This window comes from Poecilia mexicana, unplaced genomic scaffold, assembly GCF_051168715.1.
Source record: "Poecilia mexicana isolate PSO_F unplaced genomic scaffold, ASM5116871v1 scaffold_1, whole genome shotgun sequence".
Lineage (NCBI taxonomy): Eukaryota > Metazoa > Chordata > Actinopteri > Cyprinodontiformes > Poeciliidae > Poecilia > Poecilia mexicana.
Window position 1 is genome coordinate 17216709 of NW_028263370.1, and position 16215 is coordinate 17232923.

General features: G+C 37.8%; 1 protein-coding gene and 1 long non-coding RNA gene across 3 annotated transcripts; one reads left to right on the plus strand and one right to left on the minus strand.

The window, feature by feature from the left end:
- Positions 1 to 1044: 1044 nt before the first annotated feature.
- On the minus strand, positions 1045 to 12756 carry LOC148161183 (uncharacterized). 2 transcript variants are annotated; one of them, XM_088005613.1, is made up of 3 exons: positions 11967 to 12756; positions 10036 to 10329; positions 1045 to 4564 (listed from the first exon to the last, which is right to left on the minus strand). In XM_088005613.1, exon 3 carries the CDS (start codon positions 4530 to 4532, stop codon positions 2109 to 2111), a length of 2424 nt encoding a protein of 807 aa, XP_087861739.1. In that variant the 5' UTR covers positions 4533 to 4564; positions 10036 to 10329; positions 11967 to 12756; the 3' UTR covers positions 1045 to 2108. The 2 variants fall into 2 exon arrangements, with proteins under 2 accessions (XP_087861739.1, XP_087861744.1); XM_088005618.1 differs by lacking the exon at positions 11967 to 12756 and having other exon boundaries at positions 10009 to 11181.
- A 2585-nt stretch (positions 12757 to 15341) lies between these two features.
- On the plus strand, positions 15342 to 16121 carry LOC148161184 (uncharacterized). The gene is made up of 2 exons (XR_015762859.1): positions 15342 to 15482; positions 15677 to 16121. It is a non-coding gene; the product is annotated as an uncharacterized LOC148161184 (long non-coding RNA).
- The last annotated feature ends 94 nt before the right edge of the window (positions 16122 to 16215 follow it).

Consider the following 16215-nt stretch of genomic DNA (forward strand, 5'->3'; position numbering starts at 1 on the left):
CAGAATCACGTTATTGCTTGGATTTTAATCGGTGCATTTTGCATCCACTGAAAACAAAGATGTTAACAAATAAACTGGACAGTATGCTGTACGTTTAGTGATATTTTCATAGTTGCGGTCTCGACTGGTCTTGAAATAAAATGCCGAGTCCTCAGAGCCCGAGACCGAGACAAGACCGAGACCAAATGCGGTCGAGTCCGAGACGAAACCGAGACCATCAAAAAATGGTCTTAAGACCGGTCTCGAGACCAAGACCAACTTCAAGTACCACAACACTGGTGTTAAAACATTCACCGGCAAAGGTTACACAGGTGGTAAAGACTATTATTTATATTCTTTCACTCTGTCAAAAGTAAGATACATCCTAAATCTTCCGTTTTTGTTTTGAAAGTTTCATAAAGACACGATGTGAGGAAGAAGAGGGAGATATCTATAAAGAGAGACGGATTCACTGCAGCACGGATGAATCTCGCATCGGATTTTGGACACGTCGGCTGAAGAGAGATCAGGGGATTTTGTGAGGAAAGGTCAATCAGGATCAGAGCTGGAGCTGCTGTTCCTCAGTCTGTTTCACAGCTCACCTTCACCATGTCGCTATTTAGCTATAAAGACGCTATGAGTGCTGAAAATACATGCTGAAAATGTATGTTGTTTCTGAAGGAATCAGATGTGTATTTTCTATTTCACTTTTGGATCATTTCTCTTTTATCCTTGGCTTTAGCCTGTGAACCAGGAAGTCTCAGAAGTCACTGGAGTTCTCCCAGTTTGACCAGCAGACTGAAGCCCTGCCTGTGGCCAGTATTCACAGTGTAAAATGCATTAATTTGTTTTATTGCACACTTTTATTCTTTCACGTTTTGTGTATTTTTAGGAGAAATATCTCAATATGAAGTACTAATGTATTAAGACAGCTAATGTAATGAAATAAAAACAATTAACTGTTAGAATTTATTTCCACTCTGCTGTCCATAGCAAAGTTAACTTTTATACTGTAATATTTTTGCCGGAAAATAGTAAGAAAAATATGTAGCTAATGTCTGACCGTCTGATTTATCAAAGTTTATTGTTACAATAAAATGTCAAAAAATAAAAGGACTTTTTTTTCTTGTCATCTTGAAATGTTAAATGCACATTAAATTATGGAGTCATGTCAATATATTTCTGAATAAGATGCTGTAAAAGTGTGTGTCTGTTCATCAGTGTCAATATAAAAACTATCAGAATAATTTCTATCACATAAAAACATTTTGCGCTTTATTCAGAAATCACCCAAAACAGCTAAATAATCATATTAAAAGTCAGAAACTCCGTTTAGTCATTTATTTGATAACCAAATATATTAGCATGTGAGAGAATGTGTCAAATATTAACTTAAAATACTTTGTAGAACGGCACTTTGTGAAGATCGGTCCATTCACTTGTATTAGCTTACGTCAAAGGATATGCAAGTGGTAAGGACTTAATAAAATGCATATCTATATGTTTATAGATTAAATTAGTTTTAACTTTAAACAAAGATAGTGATCTTTATAGAAAACAGCGACAGCATAAAATAGAAAAATTATAAAACTAAGACAAGCGACAGCAAATTATTGGAGGCAATAATCACACCTACTTTGTACAATCAAGAACAATCAATGAAGGAAAATATGTTTATATTGTATATTGCATTTTCTAAGCAAAAGGGCATGCCAATATATTTGAAAAGCTTTTATATAGACTGGTTAATATAATTTGAAACAACAGCATCAATTTCAGTCTAGTTTTGCTGTAAAGACAAACCTATCAAAGATATTTTTAATACTGTAAATTTCAGATTGCAAAACAATGAATGAAAATCTGCGAATAGTACACAACAGCACATCTTATTTTGGATTTAAAATGTATTAAAGTAAATATCATTCACCCCACTCATTTTCTCTCTACAGAATAATACAAATCAATCCTGCAAGTTCATATTTTACATCTCTAAGTATGCAAATGTCAAGATCCAAATGATCACATTTAAACAAATTCAAAAATGAAACAATATAGAGAAGAAGCCCTCCAGTTTTCATCTAACTGTCTTTTATATGGACGTCTACATAGGACATCTATGGAAAATTGTTCTACGGCTTTTCACCTGTGTGAATCATCATGTGTCGAGTTAAATGCTGTTTTTGAATAAAACGTTTTCCACAGGTCACACATGAAAACGGCTTTTCACCTGTGTGAATCATCATGTGCTGAGTTAAGCCAAATTTGTGACTAAAACTTTTTCCACAGGTCACACATGAAAACGGCTTTTCACCAGTGTGAATCATCATGTGCTGAGTTAAATGCTGTTTTTGAAAAAAACTTTTTCCACAGTTCACACATGAAAACGGCTTTTCACCTGTGTGAATAATCATGTGCCGAGTTAAACTTTGTTTGTGACTAAAACTTTTTCCACAGTTCCCACATGAAAACGGCTTTTCACCAGTGTGAATCATCATGTGCTGAGTTAAATAGCCTTTTTGACTAAAAGCTTTTCCACAGGTCACACATGAAAACTTTTCAACAGTATGAATCATCATGTGCCGAGTTAAGACAAGTTTGTGTCTAAAACTTTTTCCACAGGTCCCACATGAAAACGGCTTTTCACCTGTGTGATGCCTCATGTGCAGAGTTAAGCCAAGTTTGTGAATAAAACTTTTTCCACAGTTCCCACATGAAAACGGCTTTTCACCTATGTGATGCCTCATGTGCAGAGTTAAGCCAAGTTTGCGAATAAAACTTTTTCCACAGGTCCCACATGAAAACGGCTTTTCACCAGTGTGAATCATCATGTGCCGAGTTAAATTTCGTTTTTGGATAAAACATTTTCCACAGTTCACACATGAAAACGGCTTTTCACCAGTGTGAATCATCATGTGCCGAGTTAAATATCGTTTTTGGATAAAACATTTTCCACAGGTCACACATGAAAACGGCTTTTCACCTGTGTGAATCATCATGTGCTGAGTTAAATTTGGTTTTTGACTAAAACCTTTTCCACAGGTCACACATGAAAACGGCTTTTCACCTGTGTGACGCTTCCTGTGCCGAGTTAAATGCTGTTTGTGACTAAAACTTTTTCCACAGGTCACACATGAAAACGGCTTTTCACCAGTGTGATTCATCATGTGCTGAGTTAAACTTTGTTTGTGACTAAAACTTTTTCCACAGGTCCCACAGCAAAATGGCTTTTTACCTGTGTGAATCATCATGTGCTGAGTTAAACTTTGTTTGTGACGAAAACTTTTTCCACAGGTCCCACAGCAAAATGGCTTTTCACCTGTGTGAATCATCATGTGCCGAGTTAAACTAAGTTTGTGACTAAAACTTTTTCCACAGGTCACACATGAAAACGGCTTTTTTCCTGTGTGAATCATCACGTGCTTAGTTAAATTACCTTTTTGACTAAAACTTTTTCCACAGGTGACACATGAAAACGGCTTTTCACCTGTGTGAATCATCATATGCTGAGTTAAGACAAGTTTGTGACTAAAACCTTTTCCACAGTTCACACATGAAAACGGCTTTTCACCAGTGTGAATCATCATGTGCCGAGTTAAATAGCCTTTTCGACTAAAAGCTTTTCCACAGGTCACACATGAAAACAACTTTTCAACAGTATGAATCATCATGTGCCGAGTTAAGACAAGTTTGTGTCTAAAACTTTTTCCACAGTTCCCACATGAAAACAGCTTTTCACCTGTGTGATGCCTCATGTGCCGAGTTAACCCAAGTTTGTGACTAAAACTTTTTCCACAGGTCCCACAGCAAAATGGCTTTTTACCTGTGTGAATCATCATGTGCTGAGTTAAACTTTGTTTGTGACGAAAACATTTTCCACAGTTCCCACAGGAAAATGGCTTTTTACCTGTGTGAATCATCATGTGCCGAGTTAAACTAAGTTTGTAACTAAAACCTTTTCCACAGGTCACACATGAAAACGGCTTTTTTCCTGTGTGAATCATCATGTGCAGAGTTAAATTACCTTTTTGACTAAAACTTTTTCCACAGGTGACACATGAAAACGGCTTTTCACCTGTGTGAATCATCATGTGCTGAGTTAAATTTGGTTTTTGGCTAAAACTTTTCCCACAGGTCACACATGAAAACGGCTTTTCACCTGTGTGAATCCTCATATGAACATCAAGAGAATATTTGCAAGCAAAACTCTTTTTACACGTCACACAGGAGAAAGGTTTTCTTCTTTTCTGATTTTGCTTCTCAGCTTCAGCAGCTTCCTGGAAGATGACTTGCTTCTTGTTTGGTTCTGATTCAGTTTGGTTTGTTTGTTCATAAACAGGAACCACCATGCAGGTGTCAGTCTCCTGTTTTAATTCAAGCTGTTCTTCACCCTGACTGGAGTAATCTTCTTTCTCTTCCACTTTTATTTGTTGATATTCTAGATCCAGCTGCTCTTCTTTTATCTGTTGATCTTCTGGCTCTTCTTTTTCTTGTTTCACTTGCAGAGGTTCTAACTCGTCCTGGTCCAGAGTGGATCTCCTCTCCTGGTTATACATCTTGTTCTCATACACGTTATGTTGCAGGCAATCTGAAGAGGAAAAGAGAAAAAAAAGAGGAACTGTTAACGTTACTGAAGTAAATAACAGACTTTCATCATTTAAGACAAAAATCACCAAATAAACATCTGAAAATTCAAGAGTGCAGACATTCAGACAGAGTACACATATTCAGTTGGACATGTCCACACCAGTCCTTCGGGAAGTTACGTCCAAGATTGCTTAAAGTTTCTTGGACATTAAACTTCTTTTACCTGTGTACAAAGTATCCCCTCAGTGCAGCAGTGGTTTGTTGATTGGGCTTTTATGGGATATTTGGTTTGACAGTTACCACTACAATTCATTATAAATGATTAAATATTACAGCTACTAACACCACTGATATTATTTTATGTTGCAAGTGTGAAATACACAAAAAGTAATGGTTTCTATTTATTATTATTAGTTTATTTTTCTATTTTAAGATTTAATTAATTCATGTTTTTTATGTATATTTCTAATTTCGAGATTTGGCACCTATGGTAATTAACTTTATTGCAGTAGCAGAGAGATACCAGTAGGAGGCAGTGTGGTCTCCTAATTGCTCCAGAATCTATATAACTGACAACCGGCTTCAGAACAGATTCCAGGAGGATTTGAGGAAGTACAAAGTGGTGTCTGCCTCGTTACTATATCCTGTTGGTCTATCCTGTTTATAGGTTAGTAGGATCGGTAATAGTTTTACTTTCATAACATAACCTTTAGAAGAATTTATTTAGTATTAACATAGTTTTATAGTGTTTTAGTGTTTTGTTAACCGTTGTCATAGCAGCTGAGCTAAGGTGCGCCGGGAAGAAAAAGAGCGACTGTGATCCTAGTTGGCTGAGGTTTTATGTACATGTCGTTTAATTTACTTTATTTATCAGTTATGAATATATTATATATATCATGAATATATATTATGAATATATTACCTGTCATCTGTTTATTTATGTGAGAATGTTGCAGAAGTATAGATGTAGTTGCTACGGTGACTTACAGGTGCAAATGCGCAGCAACAGAAAACATGCAAACAAAAAAGAGACGCAAACAAATGAAATACAGTAAACAAGGAGAGATGACGCAAACAAAAATCAAATAAAATACAGCAAACAAAAAAGAGACGCAAACAAAAGACCCTCCTGCTTTGTTCGACCAAAACAACAGAAGATGCCTCAGCACCGCGGGATATTGTTGATCAGATCGACGGACTATGGACGTGAGGGCTCGACAGACAACGTTTCGCAAGTAAGATGGACATAATATTGTGTATATTTTGTGATTATAATATTTACTGTATTTATGTCCACCGGCGAAATATCAGCTAATGCTAGCTGGTATAGTGCTACAGTGCTTGGTGTTCAGTCCCCGCTCTGAAAGCTAAACGAGATTATTTAAAAAAAGTTTCAGTTATTTTCGAATACTGACTTAGATATCTGATGCAAGAGCCTATGATAGAAATGAAACAATATAATCTTATAAAAATCATAATATTACATGTTCACCAGCAAAGTTTACACAAATGGCTATTATTTAGTTTAGTAAAAATATTTTTGCTGTATTACAATTTTGAACACCCGTTTTAAAGGATGCAGACCCCAAACTTGGACACAGCTGTTTTTTGTTCGACTCCCTCTAGTGGTCTGGAGCACTTCCGTTTTCAGCACTGTTTCTTTGCATCTTTTCTTTTGGTTGCTGCATTTAATTTCCTTGCATCTCTTTTTTTGTTTGCATGTTTTCTCTGCTGCTGCGCATTTGCACCCGTCGGCCTCCATAAGTTGTGCCATTATATGGAAGGATAAAAAGAAACTGTTCATTATAAAAACAAGCCTGTTGACAAATGAATGACAGAAAAATAAGATTGACACAATGCCTAATAAACAGAACAGATTCCAGGTATGGAGAGCCATTTCAGCCAAAATTAAATAAATAGGTGAAATAAAAAAAATGAGTAAAATAAATCAATAAATGAAGAAAATGAGTGAAAGCATCAGAGGCCATCTTTCAGACATGCACCGTTGCTGTCCGTCCAGGAGTCCTCTGGTTGCCCAGACGTTGCACGGTAAGCTAACGCTGATGTTTGTTTTCCAACTACAGTCATATTTAATCAATAGGGGTGCTCAATTACGATAGCGGAAGGTTTTGACTTTATCTCGGGGGTAGGTGACAAACTGAACGCCGCCAGGATGTTGAGACCAGCTTGTCCTCTGATCCAATACATCTTAAACAAGGTGTTGCGCCTTTTTGTGCATTTCGGTACCATTACAAAAATAAAAAGGGACTCAAAGACCCTGATGAGCAGAAGTTTAAATTGCCTAATCAGCCACCGCTGTGTTCATGAGAGGAGAGGCTTGTTAACTGAGAAATAAATATGAAGCCTGAAAACCTAATATCTTAACGGACTGAATCCTTTGTGTTTTTAACTAATCTCTGGTGGGTTTGTGTGGCGCAGGCAGTTGCCACGGCAACAGGTTCATTAAATGACATTAAAAAGGTAGGAGTGATTTAGAGTCGATCGCTGTTTTACCTTTGTTTACATTTGGTGTGACGCATTACAGCTGCTTGCCACTCTCATTCTCTCAGCTCGATGCTCCATAGAGGTGCCTATGGTTATTGCAGTTCACTTACGATGTACAGAAAAGTCTGCTCCTTATAGTTGGATCACAGCTGGTAGCTAGGAAGGTGTCCCGAACCTTCAATCGTAAGCCAACTTCAGCGGCCACTGAAGCTCTAAGTCCATGAGAGCCGCCAGCTGAAACACATTCTGTCTGAGCGGCCACACGAAAAATAAAGTCAGGAGTAATAACACTATTTTCTAATGAAGTTAATGAGCTTCAGCTTATTGATAACCAGTTAGTAGGTCGCCATCTTTCTTGAAGTAAGGGTAGGATGTGACGCTAACCAACCAATTGGGGAAGTTGTAGCCTGATGAAGTGCCTCTCCTCATTTGCTTTTATTCTTTTTCTAAGTTTTGCGGGGAAAATAGAATGTGATAAATAAGAAAATAAGGAAATACTAAATGAATAAGGGAAATTGGAAAATGAGAAAATTAAAATTTTTTCAAACAAATGTTAAATGAAAAATAGATAAAAGAAAATGGGTAAATGAAAAAGGGATATATGAGAAATTGATTAATGAAACGGAGAAGTACAGGTGCTGGTCATAAAATTAGAATATTGTGATAAAGTTCATTATTTTCCATAATGTCATGATAAAAATTAAATTGTCATATATTTTAGATTCATTGCACACCAACTGAAATATTTCAGGTCTTTTATTGTTTTAATTTTGATGATTTTGGCAAACAGCTCATGAAAGTCCAAAATCCCTGTCTCAAAAAATTAGAATATTATGAAAAGGTTCTCTGAACAAGCAATAAAAATAATCATCTGAATCAACAAAGTAACTCTAAACACCTGAAAAAGATTCCTGAGGCCTTTAAAAACTCCCAGCCTGGTTCATTACTCAAAACCGCAATCATGGGTCAGACTGCTGACCTGACTGCTGTCCAGAAGGCCATCACTGACATCCTCAAGCAAGAGGGTGAGAAACAGAAAGAAATTTCTGAACGAATCGGCTGTTTGCAGAGTGTTATATCAAGGCACCTCAGTGGGAAGTCAGTAGGAAGGAAAAAGTGTGGCAGAAAACGCTGCACAACGAGAAGAGGTGACCGGACCCTGAGGAAGATTGTGGAGAAGGGCCGATTCCAGACCTTGGGGGAAGCAGTGGACTGAGTCTGGAGTAGAAACATCCAGAGCCACTGTGCACAGGCGTGTGCAGGAAATGGGCTACAGGTGCCGCATTCCCCAGGTCAAAGTTCAAGCCACTTTTGAACCAGAAACAGCGGCAGAAGCGCCTGACCTGGGCTACAGAGAAGCAGCACTTTGGACCACTGTTGTTCAGTGGTCCAAAGTACTTTTTTCGGATGAAAGCAAACTTTGCATGTCATTCGGAAATCAAAGTGCCAGACTCTGGAGGAAGACTGGGGAGAAGGAAATGCCAAAATGCCAGAAGTCCAGTGTCAAGTACCCACAGTCAGTGATGGTCTGGGTGCCATGTCAGCTGCTGGTGTTGGTCCACTGGGTTTTATCAAGGGCAGAATCAATGCAGCAGCTATCAGAAGATTTTGGAGCACTTCATGCTTCCATCTGCTGAAAAGTTTTATGGAGATGAAAATTTAATTTGGTCTGGAATCGGCCCTTCTCCACAATCTTCCTCAGGGTCCGGTCACCTCTTCTCGTTGTGTAGCGTTTTCTGCCACACTTTTTCCTTCCTACTGACTTCCCACTGAGGTGCCTTGATATAACACTCTGCAAACAGCCGATTCGTTCAGAAATTTCTTTCTGTTTCTCACCCTCTTGCTTGAGGATGTCAGTGATGGCCTTCTGGACAGCAGTCAGGTCAGCAGTCTGACCCATGATTGCGGTTTTGAGTAATGAACCAGGCTGGGAGTTTTTAAAGGCCTCAGGAATCTTTTTCAAGTGTTTAGAGTTACTTTGTTGATTCAGATGATTATTTTTATTGCTCGTTCAGAGAACCTTTTCATAATATTCTAATTTTTTGAGACAGGGAGTTTGGGTTTTCATGAGCTGTTTGCCAAAATCATCCAAATTAAAACAATAAAAGACCTGAAATATTTCAGTTGGTGTGCAATGAATCTAAAATATATGACCATTTAATTTTTATCATGACATTATGGAAAATAATGAACTTTATCACAATATTCTAATTTTATGACCAGCACCTGTAGAACATCGGGTTAATCAGGGAAATAGAAAAATGGTTAAATTAAAAAATAGATAAATGGAAAATGAGTAAATGAAAAAGGGGAATAGAGAAATTGATAATCTGAAAAATAAATAAATGACAAATTGGGTTAATGAAAAGGGGAAATTGAAAAGTGGTTAAATGAAAAATAGATTAATGAAAAATGGTTAAATGGATAAAGGGATAAATAAAAAAATAGATAAATTAACTATTTTTTATTTATTTCACTCATTTTCTTCATTTATTGATTTATTTTACTCATTGTTTTATTTATTTCACCCATTTATTTATTTATTTAATTTTGGCTGAAATGGCTCTCTATATTCAGGAGGATTTTAGAAATACGGTGTTGTGTCTGCCTCGTTATTTTAACCTGTTGTATTCTGTTTACAGGAAAAATCTGCGTCTGTTACACCGACACCAGCCCTATTGCGTGTAACACTTGCTTTACTAGCCTTGCGCTGAATTGTTCATATTTCTCCTGTTTACGAAAGTAAGTCTCAGCAGTTAAAGGAGGAGAGCCCCACGAAAGGTAACTGGTTTCATTTTCTCTCTACATAAATAAGCCATTCTCACAGCGTAGTTGTGATGTTTGCGTTCTTTTATCTGATATAAAAAAACATTTATACAGGAGGGGAACATTTACTAAAATGATCCTCATGCAGAAAGCTTCATACATTCAAACCTTAACCTGAATCCAAACGCTGGTGTTTCCTACCTATTCGGCATAAGATTATCTTGGGCTTCCGGGAGAAATCCAGCAGTCTGCGTTGATCATCCGTCTCTTCCTCTTGATGATTTCTTAAAACTCTGTGAATGTTTCTTCAGCAGCAGTCAAATGCTTGTTGATAAACTAGTTTAGACAAACTCTCGAAAATTCAACAAAGCAAACCATGCGCCATCTTCTTCTTTTCTTCTTTTTTTTCTTCTTTTTTTCTTCTTCTTCTTCTCCTTCTAGTTGAATTTTATTGGCGGTTGGCAAGAAACGTTAGGTAAGCATTACCGCCACCATCTGGTAAGGAGTTTGGACCACATGACAAAAAACAAACAAAAAAATAAATAAAAAACTATATCCTATTAAACAAATTACGGTGTTTTAAAAAAATAAAATAAGGCCTCATATCCTCTACTTCCTGAATCTTTTTGTAATAAATCACAATATCAAATTTCATTTTCATGCTACCAAGGTTTCTAATTAACTTATTTATTTGCATCAAATAATTCCTACAATTCAAAATAACATGTTCCACTGTCTCATCTTTCCCGCAGTCACATTTCCCTGTCTGATGTTTCCCTATCAGAAATAATGACCTATTTAGTCCAGTATGTCCGATTCTAAACCGTGAAATAATGATCTCTTCTCTCCTTATTCTTTCTGTTCTTCTCATTTGACCAATAGTCTTTTGAATTTTATATAACCACCAGTGTTGTGTTCAAGACCACCTAACCCGAGACCAAGACAAGACCAAGACCAGAGTGTATCGAGACCGAGACAAGACCAAGACTTTTAGGGTCCGAGACCAAGTCAAGACCAAGACCGAGGGAAGTCGAGACCGAGTCAAGACCAAGACCAGCGGCCCGCGCTACATGACACAATAAAATGTAAAATATGATCAAAATTGCTTTTCAGAATAATCTGAAAGATCCATATTCCCATGAAAACACCTAGATATTAAATACTTAATACATTTTACCAATATTAAATATTCCATTTCTGTGCTACAATGTGTGATGGTCTCGTGCCATCCCTAAAAACATAACGCCTTGGGCATTTGCCCATATTGCTCATGTAAGAAACCACCACTGTCTGCACCATTAAACATAGCAATTGAGGCAATGCCCTGATGGTAAATAACGCTAAAATCTAAAAGATGTTGTTGATGATGTTGTTATGCAACACCTCCCCCCCCCCCTTCTCTCTCTCTCTCTCTCTACTTCCCCTTGTGAGAGGAGGGAGATGTTGCTCCCAGCTCTCTGTCTAACGGGTTCGAGGAGCCTCTAACTCCGGAGTATTACTACAGATGAGAATATAGAGGACACTCTGTTTAAGCTGGGCGCGAGAAAGACTAGCCTGGTTTCTAACGACCTCCATCCAGATGTCCCACCCTTTTTCACCCTGTGAACTAGCCAGATAGAGCAGCCCGGAATCAGCTAGTTTCACAGAGCATACCTGTTAACGGTCGCTCTTTCTCTTATTACAACTTGCACTTGTTACTGAACCAGGTTGGTTTTAGTGACTCGGGCGAGTCCCAAGGGTGTTGTTTTAGTTTAGGCTAAAGCAACCTATAAAACATTTTCCACTTTCTCCTCCCAGAATCAAACTTCATAGCTATTTTACAACCATCAAAGAACTTTAAGGTGACTCATTAATTGAATGTCCACAACATCTTTTAGATTTTCTTGATGCTAATTATTTTATTAGTAAGGCAATTTTGCAAGGGTTAGTACAGCTTAATTCAGTAACAGAAATAATCAAATAAGTAAAATCAAAAATCTAGCCTATCTTTCCCTAATGCTGACACTGTGAACTAAAAAAGAAAAACTTTGGGAGAGAGGGACCGAGTTTGGCATCTTGTACCCCAGTACTGGCCTGATGATGAAAAAGGTGTTGCAGCAGCAGGAGGCTCCTAGTACAGGAAGAGTACTGACTCAGAGCGGCAGATCTCGGGCCTCAGGGTGACTTCCTCATGCGCGTAGCGGTCCTCTCCTTCTTGTCTTGCAGCTCTGTAGCTCCTTTCTCCTCGTCTCACGATCTTACTGGTCCTTCGAGATGTAGATGAGCTGGTCTCATGGAAGGAACACACCAGTTCTTCCTCTTTGCCTTTGTTCTTTGCCTTTGTCTTTATCTTCATCTTTGCCTTGGTCTTTTTCTTTGGGGTCTCGAACCCAGCTGATGAGAGAAATGCAATTTGAAGCCACATGTTGCGGGGCTAACGGGTTGGTCCCCATATGCAGAACAGTCTTCGGCTCTTCTTCAGCTGCAGAGTTCTTTGTCCATCTCGATCTTGGCTCGAAGCTGCCTGAAGGATCCAACTAAAGACTCCTCTTTTGCACTCACCTTATAAAGGGTTTATCCACCCTTTTGGTGCATTTGCATTGGCTAGCTTTGTTGCTGTGCCTGTCTCATTGGCTGACTGCTTGGACCGATGATCTCATATCCATCACCGTCTTGGAGACATGGCATGTTGTCTGTTCTAACGACCCAAGTTGCTCAACAGTTCTCTTGTGTCTAACCTTTTCTTAGGAAAGTTAAAGTTTAGCAATAAGGCCTTGGTCACCTCCGCTCTCCTATCAGTTCCTCTTTCCCCCTGACTTTTCAACTACCATCTACCTCCAACACAACATCAGTGACCTTTGATTACAGTTACACATTTTACACCATTTCAAGTTCAATGTCAAAATCACATTTATAACCCCTTAGTTTCTCTGATTTAGCATTCACTTATAATTTTATAATAACCATTACTTATTAGTTACTCTTATTATAATCAAGATGTGAGTTATTACAGACATTTCTGAAAAGAAACCAAGAATAATTAATTATTCTAATTATTTGACACCATGTTACAGTTACTTCTTTCACCTTTAAGTACTTCCATAAGTATAAGAGTAAGTGTAAATATTCTTATAATCAAACCAATATCAACCACTGGTTAAACCAATATAAATTATTGGTTTAATTATAAGTTATCATTATTAATTCAAGTATTTTACTCTGGGTTTTATCCAATTACTCAAAATGTTTCGATTTTATTCTTTAAACCTTTAGTGCTCAAAATGAGCAGTCTGAACTATTTTAATCACTGCAGGCTGGAAACTTCCTCTTTTTCCAGGAAACCTGCTCTTCCTGTTACATGACTCTCTTTCTGTCTGACTATGATTTTTTATGATTAAATAGAAAAAAGTAGAATTAAAGCAGGACACAATAACAACACACACAACCAGATTGAATTTATTACCGTCTGACTCTACTGTTGGGTCTTGATGTCACCTGTGTAATCAGTTTTAAAGATAACTTTATTCATTGTTATTATTAAACTAAAATCTCCAGCATGGGGAAGTGGGCTGAGCTCGACTTTTTCTCAACAAGCAATAAGCAAGAATTAACCAAACAGAAGGCGCTCATCGTGACTGTTTTCACTCTCTATCCCACTACATGAAGCCAGGCAGTCTGACATCATGGCAGACATTACAGCTGCCACTTTGAACAAAAACAATAAAAGAGCAATGTGCATGCTCTGCGTGCTCTTTCGTTCTTGTGTTTTAGTTGTTTGTTAATTTAAATATCAACGTACATAATTAAATAAAATGATGATGCAGCGTACACAGAGCATTACAAGAACAAAGAACGGGTGTTCTGTCAGGTCAGATCGTCATACACTTAGCACGAACTCACGGTGTTCTGTCAGATCAGCATACGTTGTCAGATAGTCGTACACTTAGCTCAGACATGCATACGCTGTCATTACCATATGATTTTATTTAATCAGCAACATAGAATCATGACATAGATCATCATACACTTGGTTATTGACAGTTGTATGGCATCCAGCTGCAGCCAGACCTGCTTTAAATACACTTTGAAACCATGACAACGCATGTATATCTATCTAGTTATCATATTATGTCATATTATAAACAATTTAATGACTTATTTTCGTCATAACTTGTTGCGTATGCTGAACTGACAACTCCACTGACCGTCGGACTTCTTAATGAGCATGCGCTGGCATGGTACTCACTGCATGTATGCTATTCTGACAGCGTATGGCTATCTGGTAGAACACTGGCTACATCTGTCAGACACGTCATTACCATAAGATTTCATTTAATCAACAACATAGAATCATGATGTAGATCGTCATACACTTTGTTATTAACAGTTGTATGGCATCCTGACTTAGTGGTTAAGTGAGTTTTACACGGGTGTGTGTTGTAGTTGACTCCAGCAGCAGCCAGACCCTGCTTTAAATACACTTTGAAACCATGACAACACATGTATATCTATATAGTTATCATTGAAAACAATTTAATGACTTATTTTCGTCATAACTTGCTGTGTATGGTGAACTGACAACTCCTCTGACGGTCGGACTTCTTAATGCGCATGCGCAGGCATGGTACTCATTGCATGTATGCTATTCTGACAGCGTATGGTAATCTGATAGAACACCGGCTCTCCGTGAGTGACACTCCAGTCCTATCTAATAAGTAAAGAGCCGTGGAGAAGAATCGACTGTTTCTGAATGTCACCTCACTATATTGCAGACTTTTGGACATAGCATTGTCCCATATATGCAACAAGTCAGTCAACACCTCTGCACAATAATTCAGGCAGTGAGTGACTTTTTTTCATCACAAATTCTTATGCGTCTCTGCAGCTAACTTTGCTAACATCACGTTAACTGAGTTTACCTTCTTTGAGCTACTTTTCTAAGTGACAAAAAAAGTTAGACGTTGTCCCCACCGTCTGTGAAGGCGAAGCGATGTTGAGTTAGCTGTGGCCATCGGATTTCTTACTATTTTTGCAGCGCTATTATATTACTGACGATTAGACAAACATTTTCTGCCGCTGAGAGAAAACCACTGCGCATGTCCTGGAGCACCGCGCGAGTGGAAGGTGGGGAGGGGGGAGTAACAGAAACACGTTATTGCTTGGATTTTAATCGGTGCATTTTGCATCCACTGAAAACAAAGATGTTAACAAATAAACTGGACAGTATGCTGTACGTTTAGTGATATTTTCATAGTTGCGGTCTCGACTGGTCTTGAAATAAAATGCCGAGTCCTCAGAGCCCGAGACCGAGACAAGACCGAGACCAAATGCGGTCGAGTCCGAGACGAAACCGAGACCATCAAAAAATGGTCTTAAGACCGGTCTCGAGACCAAGACCAACTTCAAGTACCACAACACTGGTGTTAAAACATTCACCGGCAAAGGTTACACAGGTGGTAAAGACTATTATTTATATTCTTTCACTCTGTCAAAAGTAAGATACATCCTAAATCTTCCGTTTTTGTTTTGAAAGTTTCATAAAGACACGATGTGAGGAAGAAGAGGGAGATATCTATAAAGAGAGACGGATTCACTGCAGCACGGATGAATCTCGCATCGGATTTTGGACTCATCGGCTGAAGAGAGATCAGGGGATTTTGTGAGGAAAGGTCAGTCAGGATCAGAGCTGGAGCTGCTGTTCCTCAGTCTGTTTCACAGCTCACCTTCACCATGTCGCTATTTAGCTATAAAGACGCTATGAGTGCTGAAAATACATGCTGAAAATGTATGTTGTTTCTGAAGGAATCAGATGTGTATTTTCTATTTCACTTTTGGATCATTTCTCTTTTATCCTTGGCTTTAGCCTGTGAACGAGGACGTCTCCGAAGCCACTGGAGTTCTCCCAGTTTGACCAGCAGACTGAAGCCCTGCCTGTGGCCAGTATTCACAGTGTAAAATACATTAATTTGTTTTATTGCACACTTTTATTCTTTCACGTTTTGTGTATTTTTAGGAGAAATATCTCAATATGAAGTACTAATGTATTAAGACAGCTAATGTAATGAAATAAAAATAATTAACTGTTAGAATTTATTTCCACTCTGCTGTCCATAGCAAAGTTAACTTTTATACTGTAATATTTTTGCCGGAAAATAGTAAGAAAAATAAAAGTCTGATTTATCAAAGTTTATTGTTACAATAAAATGTCAAAAAATAAAAGGACTTTTTTTTCTTGTCATCTTGAAATGTTAAAAGCACATTAAATTATATAGTCATGTCAATATATTCCTGAATAAAATGCTGTAAAAGTGTGTGTCTGTTCATCAGTGTCAATATAAAAACTATCAGAATAATTCCTATCACATAAAAACATTTAGCTCTTTATTCAGAAATCACCCAAAA